Genomic DNA, 23506 nt, shown 5'->3' with positions numbered 1-23506 from the left:
TTTTATCACCATGATGTTTGCACCTGTACGACTTTCTTTCTGTGAGACAAACTAGTAGATAGAAGAAATGTGCAGATCAGTCACTATGCATTTGCATTGAGAGCAAACAAAAGCAATGAAAGTGAAGCGTGACCAAAGCAGCCAATCGTACTCAAAGACAATGTACCATATCATTAAGTCACACGGTTTTACGAAGGTACTTAATGACAGATTAAAAAAAATAATAATAATAATAAAAAATCTTATTTTCTAATTCCCATTCATGCGGTTTCTTATATTACCACATTTTCTTATATTACATTTTCATACCAAAGTATAAAGTTAGAAAGCAAACACAACACGTTTCTTTTCTCAAAATTGTCATGTTTTAATCTTTCTGCATGAAAGATTTTCACAGTATCAAAAGTGAATAATAATAATAATTACAATAATAATAATAAAAAATAATAATAAAATAAAACAAAGCCAACATACACTTGGCCATTAATGGTATAGTATAAATCTACATTCCAAATGTTTAAGATAATGTCGTCTAGTTTATTATAACCTGGAAAGAGTCAAAGGTTTCGGAAAAATATGAAAAAAAAAAAAACACTCAGTTTTCTCAAAAGAGATCCTTCAAATGAGATGTAGTCTACATAAGCCCAGAGACCCTTATTTCCCCCAAAAAATGTCATATCTGTATTTGGGATTTTTCCAGAAGGGATACATGAGTAAAAAAAAACAGTATGACGCAGACATACAAAGCTATGGAAAAGGGCCACCAGATATTACAAGCGCCGTACCTCTGAAGGGAATCTTAAAGCCCCTGTAAATCATAAAATGCCATTGCAAATGTAACAAATGAAAACACCTCTGACCTTGTTACGCACCAGTGGACTGAAACTACACCAGCAGAACTGCTGTAACTGTCTGGGATGTATAAACTCAGCTTTGATACCATTATGCAGCCAAAACAAGGGTGCACTGCTGGAGAACCAACTACAAACTGAAAACTCACAACAACAGCATTGAGAACGTGGTTACTGCACAGAAATATATCCAAGCCACCGCATGGGAGGATCAGCAGAGACACTACCATAAGATTGTGGTCAGGGAATTTTGCCAACAGTCATTTTGGAACAGCATTCCATAAAGAGTCGAAGGACAAGGGAGAGATTTGTAGTTGCCTATACTATACTATAAAGGAAATGTACCTCATTTGCTCAACCTTATATTTCATGTATAAAAGTGACACAGTCAACAGATACAGGTCTTTAAAATCAGTTTCTTTTTAGTGTTGATTCCTTTTTTCTTTTCTCGAAAATGTCCAAAGTCATAAAACAAAACAGTTTAACACATCATACATTGTAAGCAAAGGTACGGATGTTCTCATTGTTCTAAAAGACAACAAAGTCCATGCGCACGGTTCACTTTTTGTGCATATAAACGGTCACAGCTGCACTTGGCCTCACAAAGTCGACTGTGAAATGACACGAGTGTAGTATATTCTATCCAGATCTTTGTATCTCACATGGACAGTTCTACAAACTAAAACGCATTAGTGAACACAACAGTCTTTCCTGCCTTTTTACCTCCATTTTGACAATCAGACACGATACAGCAATTCAAATTTTGTATTATAAAAAAAATAATAATTCGTATCTATTCTAAGACTACAGTATATTTGCAGGGTGAGTGGAGTCTGCAAAAATGCATGATGGTGCAACCGTAAAAGTACCTTCTAAAACACATGAAGAGCTGAAAAAAGCGTGACGGGCCAAACCTCACCATTGTTGTGAATTTAAAACATTTTTATTGTAAAACAACTGTGTACATACGACATATAAAGCATGTAGATGCACTAGATCAGTACCCGAACGTGTTTTAGCGATAACAGGATGCAAGTTCTCGGACTGAGGTCAGGATGCAGTGTGATCCCCCGTGAACAACAGGTCAAATGAAAACGTATTTGATGACTGGTGGTCAAGTCAAGGTCCCGTGGCATAGAGGCAGAAAGGGCTGTGAGAGGGAGAAACCTTAGGCCCATCAGGTGTTAAGTACAGTAACCAAAGGCCAAACTGGTTTTTAGTACAGTCTTGCTGGGAGAGGAGGAGACAGGAGGGGGTCTGTTTACCATCACCCATCTGTTATTGAGCTGCATTTGAGGGCATCTTTTTGAGGCTGAAGTTGGACCAGTTCACAGCCACCTTCTGTCGGGTTTGTTTAGCAGAGTCAAGGCAAAACCTAAAAAAAAAAAACAAATAGAGAGATTAAATAGATAAAATTCTTGTTCCAAGAATGAACTGTACTGTGATTAAGGGACAATTAATGTCTCTTCCATGTAAATCTAAGATACAATCTCAACCAGAAGATCGTATCTCCTGTATCTTCATCACTTGTTTTCTATATCTGCACTTGGGTAAGCCCTACTTGGTATAATTGGTAGGGCTGTCAAAATGGCTAAAAAACGTAATTTGAATTTTGTACTTAAATATTAATAGAAATATGAATTATATTCTAATTTAAAATGCATAATTTGGGCTTCTCCTCTGAGGCCACAAGAGGACGCATTGAGCAAAATATGACTAATGCATGTTTATTCATAGCATAAGATAACATAAATGTGAAAAAATAATGCTAAAAATAATATTTAATATAAAATATTGTTCCCGTAGCTCAATTGGTAGAGCATTGCACTATAAAGCGCAAGGTTGGGGGTTCGATTGCCCGGGACCACATGATAGGTAAAAATGTATAGCCTGAATGCACTGTAAGTCGCTTTGGATAAAAGAGTCTGCTAAATGCATACATTTTATTTCAATTTTATTTATAACTAATTAAGTTGCTTAAAGAACTATGAACAAAACAGCATCATGTATGTATGCATAGTTTAAAACAAAACGTGGAACGCCAGTCACACAGAATACATTTTTCATTTAAAAACATGAGATGCAGTGGGATGAAAAAAAAAAAAAACCCCAGCCATAAAGTCTCGATATATGTTTTTTTCAAAGTTAAACTTGCGTTAATTGTACATGGCTTTCTAAACATGCAGCTCCTTTGTGCAAGATACGAGTGCACCGGTGATAGATGTCTCTATAGAAAATGCATGAAATAGGTGTTCTGTGTGAGCGGCTTGGTTTCAGTTTTGATGTAAACAAGACCTTCTCCACATTGATGTTTTCCTTTTCCGCAACATTTTTTATGAACAACGCAGTAGCGCGGCATCTAGTGGCTTCCACTGGATAGGCTAACAAAAACATTATGATGCAACGACACTTACATCGTAATTGCATTTCGTGCGCCACTGATAAATAACGCACACCTAAAATTCAAATGAAACGTTTTCGCATTCTAATGTGGCCTTTTATTTTTAATTTGATGAACATTTGAAATTCATTTTTTTTCTATGTTGAAAGCCCTAATAATGGGCCTACCTACATCCGTTGCCATGTCTTATCAGGAGAAGAAAAAAGTTGCGTTTTAGTCACAACACTGTTTAATGGAAATACCATAATTTCGCAATCTTTTTTTAACAGACATCTATCAAATATTTAAAAAGTTGTTAAAAATGTTAATAATAATAATATGTATAATAGTAATGTTTGTCAAATACCACTAATTAGCAGAGTGATTTGTTTTGGACTTTACCTCTTGAAATATTCAACCTCACGATCAATCTCGTCCATTTCTGTAGGATCGACGTCTTTGGGAAGGAACACATCATCTATCAGGGGGCGAAAAAGTGACGAAGAGCTGTAAATTGGTCTCATGCAACAGACCTACAAGATCAGACCAAATTTATATTTTACTCAAAGGTCACTTACCGATTGCGTTATTCGATTTTTCCGTCTTGTTTTTGCTCCTATTTTTAGTCTTTCCCTTCGGTTGTGTACTGGAAGTGTTGGAGGTGGTTTTAGTGTCTACGTCATGGTCCGGCCTGTTTCCCCATACCTCCAAGATGTTGTTCTTCCCCCTTTGTGTGTTAGACCCTGTATTATGGTGACCATTTGAGGCCCCATTGGATGACTGCTTGCAAGCTTTGACCTCTTCTGCTCTCTTATTTCCCGTTTTCTGGGAGTCTGTCTGCTGCTGAGTCGAGTGGTTCTGTTTGGATCCACCTTTGGTGCTTTTATCTGAATCAGCTGCCCTTGTTTCCTGCGCTTTGTGCGTCTCAGTTTTTGCCGTTTTTATACTGGTCACCTGCTCCTGAGTTACCTGCTCCTGGTACCTCTGATTCTGCTGTTTCTTACCCTTCTTTGTCTTGGATCCAGCTCCAGTTGTGGGCTTGGTTTCAAGGGCCACATCGTTGGGCTTGGCTACAGATGCGGTGCCAGGCTGGATGGACTCTGAACCCGTGACTGGGCTTCTTTCTGGTGACCGCACACGGATGAGCTTGGAAAGACTTGGCGTGGAGTGGAGCCTCTGGATGTCTTTGGCTGCTGTGGTGGTATCCTCCCAACCGTTTACTATATCCAGGTCTCTCTTGAAGTTCCTTAGTGAGAGAGGTGCCAGATCCAAGTCTATCTGCTGCAAATCAGAAGATCCATTGAGGTGAGACAGCAGATGGTTTCCTTCCAGTGTCGCCGCCTTTTTAGGGAAGTCGTTGACGTCCAGGTTGAGGTCGTACATGCTGAAGGAGGCACGGATGGAGTCTTTTATGGTGTTTTTGATCTCCTCCAGACGGCTGGTCAGGAAACTGTTAACTCGCTCCAGCTCCAGCTGAGGCCACTCCAACAGTCTGTTCGCTTCCCCGTCCAGAGTCGAATCTTCTACAGGGTCGGGGGGAGATGCCGAGCGGGGTTCGCTGGTGGCTGCCTCACCACTGCCCTGAAGAGCCCTCTCCTTTTCCTGATCAAGATGGTTGAGAAATAAGTCACAATCATATATATATTATTTAAGCTGGAAGAGTTAATGCTGCATTTGCATAAAGAACGCAAATGGAAAGTTGGCTTCAAAATAAACTATTTCTGGAAATGAAAGGCAGCAGAGGTTCTAAAATAGAAGCTTAAATATTGAGACAGAAGCCTGGTAGCAATCCTTACAACAGTATAAAAAAATTCAAAATAATATTTTAAAGAGCTTTTTTTTTGGGTCACATCACCCACTTAGTCTGCTATGCTAACCCAGGCAATAAATATTAATACAATATTACAAAAAATATATATTTTAATATATTTTAAATATTTCTGTAATTAATGATGATAAAGCTGAACTTTCAGCTGTCATTGCTCTAGTTTTCATTATCACCTGATCCTTTAGAATTCATTCTAATATGCTGATTTGGTGCTTAAGTTATTTTTTTTCAGTTTTCTTATTTTTCCAGAATTCAGGATCTTTCACTTCCAATGTAACAACTGAACCAGAAATAATGGCAGCTGTAATCATCTCTTTTCTGGATATTTATACACAAAATTGAATTGGAAAACAAACACCTTTTTCTTCTGTTTGTGCCGTGCCCGTTTGGCAGCCTTGGCGCTGTTGACAGGCTTGGGCTCTGTGCTGTTGATGAAGTCTAACAGATCATTCACGTCTCGATGGTCTATGGCACTCGGTGCTGCCGGGTCTAGATCCTGCCTCTGAGGAAGTTCCTCTTTACGGCGGGTCAGTCTGGACCGAAGCTTCTCCCTGATCTCAGCATAGTTCCGACTGGTGGGGGCAGCCGGAGGCTGAACAGAGGAAAACAAATAGTTTTAGTTACGGTAGACAGAGAACAAACATAATGTGTTAGTACAATGATTAAACATTAAAGATGAATTAGCACAGTGTTTTTGCAGGTTTAAATATAAAGATTAGTACGAATTTAAGGTCTTTTTAAGATCAAGTAAAGCAAATTTAAGAAATTGCAGGGAACACAAATCATCAATATGTTTTCAAAATGTAAATTACTAGGGAGCACAAAATTAGTTGTATTAGCAACATTTCAAAGTTAAAAAATACAATCTCCATTACCTTTTCATTCATTTAGCTTTAGGTTTGAATATCTCTGCTTCCAACCAATAATGGTTAATTTATTTTTACACTGCAAACTTTATACAAATGTATAAAGAATAAAAAAAATCAAGATACATCATAAACAAAATGACATCAGAACAGAAGTCTGGTTCGCTGCGAAATTCATTAAAAATTCATTAAAAAGTTTTTTAAAACAAGAATAAATCCTGCAGTTTTCTTAAACAAGTTTTCATATCTTATTGGCAGATGTTTATTTTTGTTTTGAGCATAACCACCGAGCTTCGTTACATTTTTTTGAAAACAAGAGTACACATTTTCATTTAGTATCTCAAGCAAATTTATCTTAATTTAAGGATGCTGACATATTTGTATTGGTGGAGCACAAGACAAAAACACTGACGAAGATATTCATTTTTAGCAGCGCGTGCAACACTTGAAGCCATGACTTTGCAAGACTTTCTGCTCAGATTTAAGACATTTTAAAATCTTTCATTAGTGGAATGGCGAACTAAGACCCACAAAAACCCTTAAAAAAAAAAATGTACCGCATTGTGGCCAAAGAACTCGCAGTAACAACAATCACAGTATTTCCCGTCCTTCTGATTGTTGGAGGAGGAAGCACAAGAGCTGCGCTCCGAGCTGCTGTCTTCATCATCTCCTTCTTCAAGCTCACATGGCGGAGCGTGACACAATGACCCGTTGGGTATCTTGTGCCCTTTACACGCCTGGTCCCTGCTCAAGCGAAACACAACTTACCACACAGAAATATTAAGCAATAAAAACAACCGATGCTCAGTGCACATCCTCCGATGCTCACCTGCACGCCCCAGATGTTAGATGGCCAGCATTGGAGGGGGCTACAGAGCTGCCGTTACTGTGTCCGTTGCACGGGTGACTGCATCCTATGAGCGAGTTGCTGAGTTTGCTGTGTTGTGTGCTAACAGCAGGAATGTGGGAGTTCTTGCAGGAGCTGGGCTTGAGTAGGGCTACCGGACTGTCCGCCCCACTCGAGTGCTTGGCTGCGGGAGCGTGAATGTTTGGTACCAGCGGGGAGAAGGGAGCATGTGGAGGCAGCCCCGAACTAGCGGAGTTGACGTGAACATGCTGACTGGAGTTTTGTTTGGGAGGCAGCAGCGAGGAATGCTGGGACGAGAGGCCTGTTGGACTGTTGGGCGGCACTGACAGGTCTGCAGCTTGATGGTGGTCATTAGGGTGGAACGCCTCACCTGTAAAAAATGGCATGCTTTAATTCTATTATTTAGTAGTTAAGCAATGTCTATTTAATTTAAAGTTTGCACATACTGTATCCTAGCCAGACACAAGTGATAAATCATCTCTCTTTCATCTTAATTTGAGTGACAGCAACAAGCAACGGGACATTTTATCGGTCGCTTGGTTTCTATTTTTGCTGCGACCGGTGTTACTGCCCACTGCAACTACATTGGTTCATAATCTCACTTTACATAACAGTTTATTATACAACAAAATGTTATGTGCTACATCAAAATTTCCTTATTAATGTAGTCTGACACTTATTTGTAACATTGGATGTGGCAGTCTAATTGACAGTTTTTTTTATTCTTATGTCTTTTAGTTGGCTACAAAATTAAATACACTGATGAAAACAATTTGTATTCTGTAACTGTTTTTCCTATATTTTTCTAATGGTCAATTTTATGATTTGTTTATATATATTTGTTTATATACTATATTTTTCTAATGGCCAATTTTATGATTTGTTTATATACTTAATGTTTTTAATTGGAGAATAAATCAGAAAATATATTGTTAAGCTTCTATAGGCTACTGTAATAAATGCTGTATCATTTAGTAAACTGACATGTATTTATATATTTTAAAAATATATATTTTCTATATTTTTTTTTTCCACAGGAGCACCACAGAGTCTTCCCCTCCCATTTCTCTTGATTCCCACGTCTGCTTCCTGCACAGATATCAACAGCGCAACTGGGATTTAGGTTGCCAGGTTGTGGTCGCAAATGGGTTTAAATTTTAATGCTTTATTGATTCTGTGAGTAAGATGGGTTTCATACAAGATCTGGCAACTGGAAAACCTTGGGGTAATATATTCATGTGATCATTCATATAAAGAGGTTTGGGCCACACAAATTATGGGAGTTTCACGGCAGAAATGACAAAACAGCAGGGGTGCGGGAGATGGGTGTGAAATATGGGAGACTCCCGGGAAAACAGGAGTGTTGACAGGTATGGAAGGCATACATATTCTCCCAGCCCATCTCCTTTAGTCGTTCTACTGCGATGCTGCGCTAAAATTAGAGCAAGCACTTCAACCCCTTAACCTATTATCTTCTATTCTTAAACACAACGTCAATAGAAGCATTGAGAATGAGAATAAAAACAACTTTTGATACTGTATGTAAATATGTCTAAACAAAGTGGTAAATAACATTAGGTAATGCATAAGGTATCCTGAACCAACAATGAACTTTACATTAAGTAAAATTTAGTGTTTTTTTTGTTTTTTTTAAGAAAGTAGTACTAAGCAAGAATGCATTAAATTGATCAAATGTGACAGTAAAGCAGTAAAACGTTACATAAATAAATGTTAATAAATGTTTTGAGCACAAAATGAGCATATTAGAATGATTTCTGAAGGATCATGTGATACTAAAGTCTGAAGTAATGACTGTAGAAAAATTCAGCCTTGTATCACAGGAATTTAGGGGTGTTCATTTCAGTTATTTTTCCTAACCGATGCTCATTAACTAATTATTATCCGTTAGCCAACAAGATTATTTTACATTAAAATATAATTAAATTGAGAAAGGATAAGTATCTGTGACCCGTTGAAAATACAAAAACTTGTTACCCTGGGATTAATTTTACATGCACAAAAAACAGAACATGAGGATTCACATGCATCAAATCACGCACCTGCAGCGCTTCTGCAAGCGAAGAAAACATAATAAAGCTAGACTAAATGAATAAATAGGCCTATATGAGAAATATATTTTTACTTAATAAATTAAGAAAAATAAAATAAAATACTGTGCAACAAGTAACCTAGTATGCCGTTTCAATTTTGTGTTGAATGAGAGACCCAGCAATGTTTCAGTTTCGTTTTAGACTAAATTAATTCATTTTGGCTTGTCATTTATATAGCTATGGCTTCTTATATTTTTAATTTTTGTTCTTTTCTAAATACTGTTCGATTGAAATGATTTGTTGTGCCTAGCTGTTTTTACAGTGTTTATTATAATATTTGTAAACATTCTGCGTCGGCCTATTTCTCAACGAAATAATAAAATGCGACTTATGGGGGACATTTTTTCATATGTGTAGCATATTTTAAACATGCAGCAAAACTTTTTAAATTACAGAAAAAAATTAATCAATAAATAAATGACTTTTAAACCATTTAACTGATCGTATTAATCAGTCAAAATCCTTACGTTGGTTTAATGGTAAATTACATAAAATTTGTCTGAAAATAGAAAACAGTTATATTTGACTGCAATAATATTTCACCAAGTTGTTTTTATTGTATTTTGATCAAATAAATGCACACTTGTTGAGCATAAGATAAATATTAAGGGGGGGGGGGGTGAAATGCTATTTCATGCATACTGAGTTTTTTACACTGTTAAAGAGTTGGATTCCCATGCTAAACATGGACAAAGTTTCAAAAATTAAGTTGTACGTTTGAAGGAGTATTTCGGTTCCAAAAATACTCCTTCCGGTTTGTCACAAGTTTCGGAAAGTTTTTTTCGAGTATGGCTCTGTGTGACGTTAGATGGAGCGGAATTTCCTTATATGGGTCCTAAGGGCACTTCTCCCTGAAGAGCGCGCGCTCCAGTATAGCAGAGCACTGAGAGCACAACAGACTTCACTGATCAGAGCGAGAGCGTCGCGAAATGTCACAAAAGACATGTGTTTTTGGTTGCCAGGGCAAGACAACCCTGCACAGATTACCAAAAGAGGAACAGCATTAAGGGACCAGTGGACGGAGTTTATTTTTCAGAGCATCAACGGAGTTGTGCAAGTGTTTTTGTTTGTTCCCTGCATTTCGAAGATGCTTGTTTTACAAACAAGGCCCAGTTTGACGCCGGATTTGCATATCGTTTATTTCTTAAGGATAATGCAATCCCAAGATTAACAGGATATTGAGTGAAAACGAGCATTTCACCCCCCCTTTAAAAAAACTCGTACCAACCCCGAACTTTTGAACGATAGTGTATACCATTACATTTTCACATTTTAAGTTGTATAAATAAAAATGAGTAAATGTGTTATAAATGCACTTGAATTAAAGAATAGTATATTTATAAATTAATATTAACCTAGATTAATAAATGCTGCAAAAAAACTGTTGTTCCTTATTAGTTCAGAATGCATCAAGTTAATGCATTAACTAAAAATTAAAACCTAACATTAAGTGTTACCCATATTTAACATCGTAGCCTGAACTGTGTTCTAACCTGGAGGAGTTGGTCGTCGACACATTGTCTTGAAGTGCTTGGGGTTGGTCTTACATAGATCAGTGGAGGCAGACAGTGTCCCAGGAGAAGCCGCATTGGAATTCTGGGATGCGGGATGACTATAGGGACAGACTTTAGTCCCAAATGTTTTGGCAGCCTTCCCGGGAGCGTCATGAGAGGATCTCTTCTCATGGCAAGCTGGTCCCAACGTTCCGCCTAACAGGACAAGAAATAACAGTACTTGTACTAGTATTTGTACATCTGTTAAAGAAAACCACTTGGCGGAATGCAAGAAAAGTTTGATCAGGTCTTATTTTGTTACATTATCCCACTTATTATTATACAGCTAAACACCAAATAAATTAATAAATGATCATGACATATTGATTCGAGTTCATAATCTAAGAAGAAAGAAGAAATTATGGAGTGATGTGAAAGTTGAAACTAGCACTAAAACTGAGAAGGTCAATTCAGTGGTCATAATACAAAAATATCAGGCTGCATTTCATGCTGCAAATGAACAACCAGAATCAAGAGTTCCAGAGCACAGTGTAGGCCTAATGAAATAAAAGAGACTTACTCTGTGAAAGCGTAGGTGTGCTGTGGTTGCACTGAGACCCTCCGTTAGAATGAGCCGAATTCCACAGGCCAGACAGTTTGCGCGCGGAGAGGAAGGAGCTGGGGTCCCAATCCACTGAGCTATGCTCCGGATAACCGTTCCCACAACTCTGAGACTTACACGAGGACGAGTGGGACAGCGGCACCTGGATTACAACACATTCATCTTTTAGACAAATGACAGAAAACTCCTCAAAATGTGTCTACAGAAACAGTTAAGGATCTACAGGGTGCATGGAAAACTGTGCTATCAGGTTTTTTTTTTTGGTCTATTTGTTTGTTGTGTATACAGGATTGACTTCAATGACATGCTTATCTTTCTGTTATAAAAAAAATTAAAAAAAGAGGACAGTATTGGTCACAATTTTGGCACGGTGTTATTTATAAAATAAAAGAATGGAAGCTAACTAAACATCAGCAAACCTGAATGAACATCGTTTAGTCAGCTAAACTTCCTGTAAAAATAAGCCCAAAAAATGGATCACTTAATACAGTATAAAACTACAACGTACAACTAAATATTACTTGAACGCACTTAATATATGAACGTCATTGCATTAGATAATAAAATATTAAAATGCTTAACTAACGAAAATATACATTTATATATTTATATATTTATATATATATATATATATATATATATATATATATATATATATACATACTTTTTTTTTTTTACATTTGTAATTTTATTAAAATCTATTTAATTTCTATGAAGACAGCATGAGAAAATGTTTTACAAAAAAGAATGCTAGGTATAAAATTAAGCATTTGGAAACATTCTGGATTGTTCTCTCAAGATTTTTTAACTCTTAAAATGTTGTAGAAACAATTTTCACAATTACAAGTAGTACATTTAGTAAATTTAACAATTAAAAAATAGAAGCAGCAAACTGAATTAAATGTAATATTTTGAAGAAGAAAAACTAAATGTTTTTTTTTTCATGTAATACGCAAATTTTTACAATGTATCTTTTTTGAACACCAGTACGAACTGCGATATTGGTTTGTTAAAAAGGCACAAATTAGGCACAAGTCAGTTTTCAGAACAGTTTTAGCATGATTTGTTTACCACTTGGTTTCATATTTAGTATTAAATGTAATGAAATCCAAATGCTACAGCTTATAGATTACAATTAGAGCTTATTCCTTTCACAAAATTCGACACAACATTCACCATATTCTAAACTAATAAATAGGGATTGGCAATACCTCTTATTTTATTTTCGATAATGATATGATATTTTCAAGCCCAGTATCATCGATATTGACCCCAACACCTCTAAACTAAACTGATCTTTTAAATTATTAAAATAATATAAATCAATAAAACAGCAATATTGTGAAAAATAACAATTAAAATAACTATTTTAATATACATTTTAAAACAGAATTTTAAATGCATCTGTGATCAGAGCTGAATTTTCAGCATCATCACTCCAGTCTTCAGTTTCACATGATCCTTCAGAAATCATTCTAATTTGCTGCTCAAGAAACATTTCTAAATATTAGGCTCTTGCTGATTCATATTTGTGTGGAAACCGTGATGCATTTTTCAGAATTCATTTTATATATAGTAACAATGATATGTTATACTGTGGCAATGGTTTCTAAAGATCTACTTATGCTGCTGATACTTGTGGGAATCACTGCCCTATTTGAACAAACACTTTGAGCCATGTGTCAAAGTATCGATACTTCAGGATTGATCCGCCCATCCCTACCCATGCCAGCATTTTGACTGTCTATAAACCCTAGTTCATAAAATCTGAATTTCTATGAATTATCCAGAGCTAATCGCAATTACCTGCGCAGTTTGCTCCTGAATCGTTCTCCTCTCCTCCTCTTCCACACTCTTCCTGCAGCTCTGGCAGATCCACAGCGGCACCTCACCCAACAGCGACTGGGAGAGCGAAGGCACAGCGTCTGCCAGCTTGCGGCCTGGAACCTCCCTCAGCAGGGCCTGGGAGAGCGCGGGTACAGCCTCTGCCAGTTTGGACCCGTGACTGGGGAGCCCATTCACCTGGCCTGCCCCCCAGTCTTTAAACTCCCGATGGCACAGCAAGCAGCAGGTGTGCATGGACTGTGGGACGAGAGGAAATTAGTTATAAAAAATAAAAACACAGAATGAATAGATTAGCTAGCAACATCTGTAACCTAGTAAATTATTATTATTATTATTATTGGACCAAACATTAACTATTCATTTTCATAGATTTTCAATGCCTGAAGATCTAAAATTCAAGACCATAGGAACTATAGATATAAGTGGTTCAGTGGTTGGTTGATTAAAGAAAAAGCATCCAGTGGAGTAAAATTTAATGAAAATTGAATTCATGAATTACTTTTTTTCATATTACGATTCATTTTCTACAAGGAAATGAGCACTGCAGACGAAAATAAATATTTGCTTGCTTATGTCTAAAGCTCATTTTAATTTGTTCTAGATCATTAGAGATAATGTTATGGTGCTCTTGAAGCCTGTGTGAAACAAGTGTAAACAAAAAAAGCCTTTACACTTAAACTGTGCTGTCTGTCAAGTCAATGGCTGAACTCAATAATTAAAGCATGATTCTTTGCAAATTAGCGCTTATATTGCAAAACATAAATCACAACAAAAATATATGTTTTATACATAGAGCTGTTCCAACACTAAAACAATTATATCAAACAAAAAAGGTTCAGCAAGACTACTATACTACATAAAAAATAAAAAAAAACTGTGAGACACGATCCAATCTGTGCAAAATCATAACATTAAAAACATCAGCTCAAACATTATTTACGTTTTTGTGCACTGGAAGTTCAACATTTAGAGTCTTGAAAGTATTAACAATTAAATTAGCAGGTTGGTAACCATGAAAGGCTACCAGAAATCAACAGTGTGACTGCAACTCGTTGGCACGTAGTAAATATGCCTCCACTGTAATTTTAATGCAAAAAACACATGGTAGTTATGTCAGAACATAACGTGAGACTCCATGGCTGGGTTAGTAGCCCCGCGTTAGCCTGATCTCTACAGGAATAATTCAGTAGCCACAGCAGAAGACGAGCAACATAACACACTGTTAGCTTTGTGCTTCACGTACCTTCGTTTAGCTTTCTTTAACCAGCTTTACACATACATTCAGTTTCGTATAAGACATTAATAAGTAAGGTACTGCACTGATTGGAGCTATTACACTGACTGGGAGGCTATATATATTTTTTATTTATTTATATCTTTGCATAGGTGGAGAACGAGCTACTGCTGCTCCGCCCGTGCAGCGCGAGAGCAAGCGTAGTGATGGGAAATCCGAATCATTTCCGCGAAACGGTTCATTCGAACAGTTCGTTTCAAAGAACCGGCTCAAAAATAGATTCAGAGATTCCTTGACGTCCGGACTTCCATACGACAGCACGTCGTCCCTCTCAGAGCGGCGTAATCTGCACATACGCAAGCCTTTTTGTTTTTGTTAAGTTTTTAATTAGCATGTTTAGTGTAATTTCATGCGTCTCGTTTATGTTCGTTTTAGACGTTATTTACCTCTCTAAATTCATTTATAATGTAAATATAATTTACATTAAACAATACAAACCTAATTTACACATTTCAGAAGAATTTTATTAAAACGCTGTTCAGTAAACACTTTTCATTAAAACAAGCTGTGTTGTTTTGTAGTCAACATATTTCCATCACGTTTTTTAACCATCTTTGCTCATAAAATAAAGTACTTTTAACTCAATCAATCAAAATGATTTGAGAACTGTTCTGACAGATTCAGTCCGCTTCGTAAACGATTCCTTTAGACCGATTTGGTGAACCGATCACAAAATGATCCATGAGTCTTTCATGAATCGAACATCGCTAAGTTAATCAGACTCTACAAAACGCAAAATAAGCGCGAAAACACAAATAACTGCATGTGCAACAGAGCCCTGGATATAACGCCCGTAAAAATAATTCAAAATCAAGTTGCTATCAGCGCGAGCCGGCTCAAGGAGGTGTGTTGTTGGATGTACGTGTTAGCATTAGCTACCTGATTGGTCCTGCTCGCTCCTGCATCTCCTCCACCGTCAGAGCCGCCGCCTGCCGCCGCTGCTGCTCCCGCATCGCCGGGCTTCTTCGACTGCTGCTGCCCCGACACTAAATCCTTGGCCCCGACGCCCTGCTGCTTGCTTTTTTTCCTCGCCATCGCTTTAGTCCGTATTATGCCCGTCGGCTGGTCTACTGGTTCGGTGTAAAAACACAGTTTCGGTTCTTGTAGGCAGTCGCGAATGCTCCTGTTCTTTCTCACAAGGCAAGATAACAGTGAATATGGCGGAGGGCTGGCGCACACACACACACTCGAACAGGTTCAGGGGTCATACGTACTGATGGCAAACGGCTTCAGTAGGCTTGGAAAAACCAGGACTCCATGTTTAATGAGGGCAAGATTTCCAGGTGACAGAGTACAGTCGGTCGAACTACAGTAGCGCAGATTGAGAGAGAAATATCAACACAGTAAACACGTGCAGCTTTAATACATAATAAATACACGCAAATACGCTATTTGAGTGGAGGCAACGCCAATAAAATGATACATTCTAATGAAATATCCCTTTTATAAGCCCATGTTGTGAGTTTAAAAATATTTTAAAAACATTTCATTGATTGATTGTTTTTGTTATCATTTTACGTTTCATTTTAAACCTATCTGTAGCTTATACAAAACTTATATTTAAATGTCTCAGATAACCATATTTTTTTTATATAATATTGGCTTTCATATATTTTTCTTGAATTATGTATAATTTAATATGGGTGATTGTATAAGGTGCACCATTGTATTTTTCATTCACTATTTCATTATTTTATGTTTATTTTTATAACCTCTAATCGCATGTTATTCACACAAATAACTATATTTTACATCATACTGTGCTGCCTATATTAGGTACCTGATCTCATATTGTCATTATTATATTTTACTCTCAATATCTATGCCTGTTTTGTTTTTGTTTTTCAAGAAAAAATAAATGACACATACTTTGGTTTGTCTTTTTATTTTTAGAGTGGAGAAACACATGAATGATGAATAAAATGAATACTAAACATGATAGACCAGAAAAAGTGACAGTAGTAAAACGTAAAACATTTCAGTCCACTGAAACAGTATGATTGTTAGCGGCCGGTTACTGTAGTATTTGGCAGTGTTTAGGATTTAAGGGATTGAAATGCATGCAGCAGTTCACAGAAAATGTATATTTTGAATTGTGGTCATATTTCTTGCCATCAGCACCTGAGTTTGGTCTCATATGAGCACCAGTGATTGCTAAAAAACTCAAACAACTCCCCTCAATTTGTTAAACGTACACACACACATATACTGTATATGAGATATATCTGCAAGATTAAAACGTGCCCATGACAAGGCCATTTTTCTGATGCATTATTTGATAAAAACAGGCAAGAAAATGTATCAGAAAATGTGCATATTCTCTGTTGGTAAAACAAAAGTACAGAATGCATATCAAATAAATTCATTTGCCCTACAATCCAGAATACTGTAATTTCAGAGACCTGCTACCTGAAGAGGTTTAAAGACACCTTGATGTGTAAGAGAATGAATGGTTTGGAGGTACATTTTTGTTTTGTTTGATGAAATATTTTTCAGTCATGATGAGGATATACAGGGTTAAAGGCAGTGAGGTCAGGAAGACAAGGTTTTGTATGGATTGGGCACATGTTAGTTGGCTTCAGATCAATCTGAGTTTTTGAGGTGTACCACACCGAGGAACACACTTTTACCACTGACTCCCTTTGGAAGCACCAGGTTTAGTTCCAATTACACATTCTTCTTTAAGAATCACAGTCATCATAATCAGGTTGTACATCTCCACATCATACTCAAAATCCAACAATTCTTGTCTTGTACTGAGTACCAAACAGATCCATGGCTATAGGCTGGAATACTTCTGAAGAAACCGGTCATAGGCATCATAAATTGCTTGCCTAGGGGTCAACAATAATGGATGAAATTGAAATGTTAATGCATACATTTCAAACTAATGAACCATACATTTCATTCACTTGATAACAAGCGACGTGCTACAGTTTAAATAAATAAATATCAGCATTAATAATTGTGTCAGTAATAAGTCTCTAATGTTCAACAAAACTGCATTTATTTGCATGTTGCAAAACCCTAACCCTTGATCAAAAATACTGTAAAAACTGTAATATCAATGTAAATTATATATAAAAAAATCTGTTTATGAGTTGTATTTATTTCTGTGATGCAAAGCTGAATTTTCAGCAGCTATTTAAATGTATTATCATCAATGGCAACAGTTGTGCTGCTTAATATTTCTGTATTACTATTTCTTTTTATTGCAATTACCATGAATCTGGGCTGCGTTTCCCAAAAGCATTGTAAGTTGATAGTAGCTCCATTGGCTTCAATGCGATGCTTGTGGGAAACACAGCCCTGGACTGCAAAAACACCATAAAGAGTAATGATTTTAATGAATATTATTTGTGTGTTCAAATATTCTGAAGCCTGTGGGAAGCCTGTTGTTATTTACTCATTATCTTGACTTCCTCACTAACCACATTCTTAAGAGAAGCAGAGATTCACAAATTAATCTTTCTTTTGAATTGGACATTTTCAATTAATCTGTTGAGCTGGGCATATGAGTTTAGAAGACTTGGAGTACCGTGCATGAAACATGGACTATTGATGCTTCTACGTTATATTTTTTCTAACTTCTGACTTACCGAAACAGTCCTTGTTTGAAGAGGTAAGCACTGACGTGGCCACCATTGAGGTAGCGAACCTCACAGCCAGGCCAGATTTCCTGTAAGCTGCGGACTCCAGTGCGTGGAATATAAGCGTCTTCCTTTGCCTGGACTATGATGATCAGACTGGGATCTACAGGCACTGGAGACAAAGCATGCAAGAAAAAGAGGATCAAACACAGGAACCCAATCCACACCATGGCAACAAAACAAACAGATCTGTACCTGAAAAATTGGCGATGTGTGTGCATTCATCCATAACGCCCTTCATGAAGCAGAGAGACTCCCGCTGCAGCGAATGCCGCTGACCAGCCCCAAAGGTGATGTTTTTAGCATGTAGCATGTCCAAATGAGGCCCGCTGCTGCTCACAGCGGACAGCATCTGATCCAGCCCGTCTCTCTCTCTACGGCCCATCAATAGGGCAGAGTCTGAGGCGCGAGAGGAGCGCGGTCCCATCTGGGGGTCCCTTTCTGGCGAGTGGAGGTCAAGAAGGTCATGGGTAAGATCCAGGTCAGAGAGACTGTCAAAGCTGCCTGGGGCATTTTTTACGAATTCCTGGCCCATCCGGAAAGAGTCTGTCTGAAAATCATGGGTGTGTCAGTGAGAGATTAGTCAAAAATGTTGCACCTTCAACATAAGTCATACGACACACTACGTGAGGAACAAATCAGATCTTCTTCTGGGATCTTTTGTGGTGTCCTTCATTTAAAACCAAGCTAAACTACAACAAAACAGAATAAACTTCCTACCCCACAATACTCCAGCATATTGATGATTTCTTCCTCATAGACTGGATGTGCGCAGTACTGCTTCTCCAGTTCTCTCCAATTCACAGCTCGACTTAAAACACCCTGCAGAAAAGCAGAACGATTTTTAATGCGTTTTAGAAAACGAAATAAATAATTTCATGTATTTTAGGTCAATCAAGCTAAAATACCTAAAGTTATTAAACTGAAAAGATTAAATAATCATATAGTAAAAATAAAAAGCCTTTAATTAACTGGGCTAAGTCACCTAGTTAGCTAAAATAATCCCCTTTTATTTTAAGTTAATCAAATCAATCAGTGAACGACTGTAAATGGGAGTGAGAGACACTTTGTGACGTCTATATTACCATGTTCTGATGCTGTTGATTCACTGAGGCATGAATGAAGACGTAAAGGTATTCACAGCTATGAAGTTCAGTAGCTAAGTGACTAATGCTGCCTTTAAGTCCTGGGAAATTCCTACATACCAGGGTTATAACAGTTAACTAAAACTCCAAAAAAAGCAAACACATTTATGTTCCTTAAAAAAATAAATGCTACCTGAAATAAAATAAGAAATCTTATCTTATTTCAACTAGTTGCCAAGGCAGCATTACTAATTTTCATTTAGTTTATCTGATGTACTCAAATAAAGCTGAAGTCAAATTAATCAAACTATATAGGATTAAAAAAAGGCAGAAACACTACACATTTATTAAAAATTAAAATTGTAAAAAGGAAATATAAATAAAACATATTCTTAACTGATAATAATATAACAGTGCTACATACTTTCACTTTCAATTTTCGTTTTCTGACAAATATCTTGTAAGTTCAAAGGTATAAAGGTATAAGCTCTTTAGAGATAATGCCATAAGCTATGATGCATGGTGTGTAATCGCTTACATTCTTGTGTCTTACATTTCATAAAATAAGCAGTATTTTTTTTAGAAATAAATTAAAATTATAGTTATTGTTCATTAAAAGATTACAAAATACATTCACACTGTCAATTTTCACCTTTGAAATTCAATTTTGACAAATGACTGACTGACTTGATAAATCTGAGCAGAAAAACACGTTCGTTTTTCTCTCTGGTAATTAGGATTTTATAGAATCCTATAATAAATATGACCAAACCGAAAAGACTGAAATCTTACTGTGGTAAAAACACTTGAAGCAGTCGTCCAGGATAAACAAGGAACGAGTGGAATTGGTTTGGGCCAGTTTGTTACAGCTAATGATGCCATCTAGGATGAAATTGAACAAGAGATATTGAATATGTTACACAGGATATGGAACAGGTTCTTCAGAACACATCTGATTAGAAACTAGGGTTGGGCCCAAAGACGATGCCATCATGTATCGCCGATGGCTAACAGACATCATGATGTTAAGCCCTTTTAGTGGCTGCGTAGAATGTGTTATTTTTTTTTTATGCCTTGGGCACACCCCTAACCCCTCCCCCCACCCCTGATGTCATCGTCCATCAGGATGTTTCTCTGTAGACATCATCCGATGCCAATTTTGTAGACATCGCCCAAGCCTATTAGAAACAACATGACATTAATTTAAATGTTAATGAGGTGCGCAGAACCTACATGTCCGCCCATAGAAATGCCAGTCATGCCTAGAGGCCAGAAACCCTCTCGCTCCAGCCAGTGTAACAGCGCAGCAGACTCCAGGATCAGCGCTCCACCCATCACAAACAGGTCGGAGACATTCTTCAGACTGGAGCGACTGCATCATAAACACAAATCATATACACTGTAAACATGCATTGTTCATTCTGAAGTCATGGACAACAACAGGTGCTGCAGGTAAACAAACACTCACATCTGGTCTTTAGGTTTCCTGTATCCGTGTACGGCGCCGAGTCAAGGAGGTGTCAGATAAGATCTCGTAATGCTTGACACTAGGCTGTACATGGCAAACATAATATGTGATCTGGAGCTAAACATTTCTAAGGATATAATAAGGGTTCTCCAACAGTAGTGATGCCATCCCTGATTCTTTAATCATTGGTCTGGCCATTAGTGTTCGTCTTCTCCAGAAAAACTACAACACACACACACACACACACAAGACACACAAGAAAAAGCATGAATAAGCATAAAAAAGCATTCAGATAAAATTATAGATGATACTTATGGCCAATAATTGATCATTTTTCACAATCTTAAATATTTGTCTAAAATAAACAAATAAAAATTAAATAACACATTAAATCATTTTAAAGGTGCTACAGCGGCATTTAGGCATCACTTTATAATGTACAGTATAAAAGTGAATATTCATTTTGAGACTTGTTGAAATTACATTTAGCAGTGTTATTATAACTGTTTTTAAGAGTTCATGTAGAAAAACAGGTATAATAAACATGAACTAAATTCTAATATCAGCTGAACTATATGCACTGATGCACTACTTTTCAGAAGTTTCAAATTGCTAAGATGTTTTTTAAAACCTTTGTACAGTAAAAGTGTGTACTGCGCAAACAATCCCAGTTTCTGCACACTCACATGGTCTCCTGTTCCAGCCAGGTGAATACAGACTGGTCTGTGTCTTTTCCATTTCTTAGGTACAATAAACTGGAAACTAGAGCGAAAGTTGAAACAAAATGTCTTCATTTGAAAGAGCTTTGAATACAAGGTACACAATAAGCCAGTTTAATCCTTCACAGTTCTGTGTTTGTGGGTGATTTGTTTTGGATACCGGGCTTTGACGGACTCAGCTGGCAAGATGCCCGGGACAAAGTGCTCCAGCGGCGATATGAAATGGCCATTGTGAATCTTGCAATCTGTGTGATCTTCTACCTTTGGGCACAGCGGTAACACAGTTAATGGGTCATAAGGCAATTTTCCATTATTCTGAATAGGTGTTTATTTAAAAAACAAATGGAGATTAAAAAAAAAAAATCTCACACACTATGTTTATGTGTGTGTGTGTGTGTGAGAATAAATGTGTATACATACAAGATATACAGAAGAATAGATTTACCTTGTCAATAAATACTGGGTAGTCCTTCTGAACCAGATCCTTGCATCTCTCCCTGTTGCCAATAATCTTCCGGAAAGCAAATAATCTGTAAGATCCATAATAATTTAGTCTTTTTTTTTTTTTTTTTCTATGTCAAGCAGCTTGATAATGGCGCACCTACCATTACTAAGATCAAACTTTTCATGCATATTGTTTTTACATAAATTACCAGTACTATGGATATTTTTATTTTATTTATTCTGTATATTTTCACTGGGTTTGGTCATTCATCCATATATGTCTCCTTTGGACATAATTCATACCACTCATGCCACCACTAATTATTATTAAAGGATCATTATTTAATCATACCATAAGTGAAATCATTGAAAATTCATTGTTTATTTAGTTTTTTTTTTTCATATTTAGTAAGTTCATTGGTAATCTACCTTTTCAGGTCCTCCGGCTTTCCCCATCCTTGAATGAAGAGTTTGGTGAGGAGAAGCCTTCTATACAGAACATCAAGCCGAGTCACACCCATTGACAAAAAAACATTCTTCTGCAAAAAACAAAATACACTTAATCAGAATTTGACACAAGTCATAATCCATAAATCAGTCAGCCTTATGGCTTTACACACTCCAATATACAAGAATTGAGCAGCTGACAGGGTTTAGGAGCACAACACACAACATACTAACAGAATTCCTGCTAGACAGTTCAATGATATATAACTGGTTATCAAACTTTACCGGGCGCTTTAATTTCCTTAGTTTTAGAACGAGAACATAACTGCCCTCATTTCTGTAGTTTCTGAGCAAGCCTAACCGGACAGTGACACTTCAATGAGTTCTTCTTGTTATTATGACCTCAAAATGATTGTCTGATTTGTCATATTGCCCTAAAAGAAGAAAAGTGTGTGAACATCCCACACTGACCGTGTGCTGTAAATCGAATTAGCTGTCAGTGAGGAAGCTGCAAGTAGAGTTGAATATAACGTTATGGTTTGAGAAACTGCTTGCTTTTCCAAGCCCACAAAAGACCTTAAAACAAACTGCGTTGAATGAACGTGAAGAAATAAGTATATACCTCAAGCTAAAATAACGTGGATGCTGGTGTCTTTGAAGAAACCGGATCAGTATAAATGACAGAGGGCGAATTCCATCTGACGGTGACGCGCCATCCCACTCCCAGCGTTGACGCACTGCCGGAAGTAACTCTTCTTCTACGCTCATGATCGGCGGTGCGTTATTCAGTTGCACCTGTAGATGGCGGTGCTGTACAGAATAATTTAAAAGTCGCGCGCCACAGTAGCAACTCCCCAAGATTCCTTAGAGAACTACAAGTGAAATTTTAAACCAGTCCTATAGATCCTATATTTATAGCAGTCCAATATAAACTAAATATTTAAAAGCATTAATTTCCAGCAGAACTAAATATTGGACATCCAAAGAAATTTAAAGATTTCTAGACTAAAACGTAATACCCCAGCTGAAGTTTCCTACCCTATCATTTTAAGTTAAGAAAATCCTTATATAGGTCTATATGTAGATATAAAACAATTTATTTTAGGAATATATTTAGAACATAATTTTGCATATTAAAAATGTGGCCGATTTGATCTTTAGCATCACTGCAGAGTTTAGCTAATAACCAGACATGTTCACAAGTCTTTTTATTTTTTATTTTTTATTAAAAAGACCTATAGGTTCAAGGATGGCCAAACAATATAAAGCAATTAAAATTCACATAACAATAAACATACTCTTTCATCAAAACATAAATTATCAAGTAAAATTACACAAAAACACCAAAAAATGAGCAATTAAAGTTTTAGATGTCTTTTTGTTACAGCAGGTGGATAAAGATAGATTTTAATATCTTCTTGAAAGTAGAAGAAAGACATGTTCACAAATCTCTGAGGTCCAAGTCTTTATGATGAGACTCCATGGAACTTTTCTGTCCCCTTAGATGATTAAAAAACTCTAAAAAAAGTAAATAG

The 23506-nt window shown here is 36.8% G+C and overlaps 2 protein-coding genes across 3 annotated transcripts; both read right to left on the bottom strand.

Annotated features, from left to right (window-relative positions):
* Window positions 1–1633: 1633 nt before the first annotated feature.
* LOC113113831 (protein FAM193B-like) lies at window positions 1634–15370 on the bottom strand. 2 transcript variants are annotated; one of them, XM_026280324.1, is made up of 10 exons: window positions 15038–15370; window positions 12826–13101; window positions 10978–11161; window positions 10398–10613; window positions 6755–7163; window positions 6483–6669; window positions 5418–5651; window positions 3810–4833; window positions 3634–3709; window positions 1634–2226 (listed from the first exon to the last, which is right to left on the bottom strand). In XM_026280324.1, the coding sequence occupies exons 1-10, from the start codon at window positions 15191–15193 to the stop codon at window positions 2130–2132; spliced, it is 2859 nt and encodes a 952-aa protein (XP_026136109.1). In that variant the 5' UTR covers window positions 15194–15370; the 3' UTR covers window positions 1634–2129. The 2 variants fall into 2 exon arrangements, with proteins under 2 accessions (XP_026136109.1, XP_026136110.1); XM_026280325.1 differs by lacking the exon at window positions 15038–15370 and adding an exon at window positions 14108–14268.
* A 665-nt stretch (window positions 15371–16035) lies between these two features.
* Window positions 16036–22709, bottom strand: LOC113113830 (protein ABHD18-like). Its single transcript, XM_026280323.1, has 13 exons — window positions 22594–22709; window positions 21954–22063; window positions 21526–21610; window positions 21241–21341; window positions 21048–21123; window positions 20499–20583; window positions 20362–20389; window positions 20127–20265; window positions 19686–19775; window positions 18529–18630; window positions 18004–18358; window positions 17758–17920; window positions 16036–16992 (listed from the first exon to the last, which is right to left on the bottom strand). The coding sequence occupies exons 2-13, from the start codon at window positions 22043–22045 to the stop codon at window positions 16938–16940; spliced, it is 1371 nt and encodes a 456-aa protein (XP_026136108.1). The 5' UTR covers window positions 22046–22063; window positions 22594–22709; the 3' UTR covers window positions 16036–16937.
* Window positions 22710–23506: the final 797 nt, after the last annotated feature.

This window comes from Carassius auratus, chromosome 14 (genome assembly GCF_003368295.1).
Source record: "Carassius auratus strain Wakin chromosome 14, ASM336829v1, whole genome shotgun sequence".
In the NCBI taxonomy this organism is placed as follows: Eukaryota; Metazoa; Chordata; class Actinopteri; order Cypriniformes; family Cyprinidae; genus Carassius; species Carassius auratus.
Note: the sequence above shows the minus strand (reverse complement) of the source record. Positions and strands in the feature narration are given on the sequence as shown.

Bases quoted from the DNA above. Each gene is read 5' to 3' on its own strand.
- LOC113113831 (XM_026280324.1), bottom strand. From the start codon at position 15,193: ATGGCGAGGAAAAAAAGCAAGCAGCAGGGCGTCGGGGCCAAGGATTTA. The intron at 13,102-15,037 runs GTAGCTAATGCT...CTCGTCCCACAG, and splicing joins GAGCGAGCAGGACCAATCAG to TCCATGCACACCTGCTGCTT. The intron at 3,710-3,809 runs GTAAGTGACCTT...GCCCCCTGATAG, and splicing joins AAAATCGAATAACGCAATCG to ATGATGTGTTCCTTCCCAAA.
- LOC113113830 (XM_026280323.1), bottom strand. From the start codon at position 22,045: ATGGGTGTGACTCGGCTTGATGTTCTGTATAGAAGGCTTCTCCTCACC. The intron at 21,124-21,240 runs GTATCCAAAACA...CTTTCGCTCTAG, and splicing joins GCTGAGTCCGTCAAAGCCCG to TTTCCAGTTTATTGTACCTA. The intron at 20,390-20,498 runs ATATCCTTAGAA...TCGGCGCCGTAC, and splicing joins ACTGTTGGAGAACCCTTATT to ACGGATACAGGAAACCTAAA.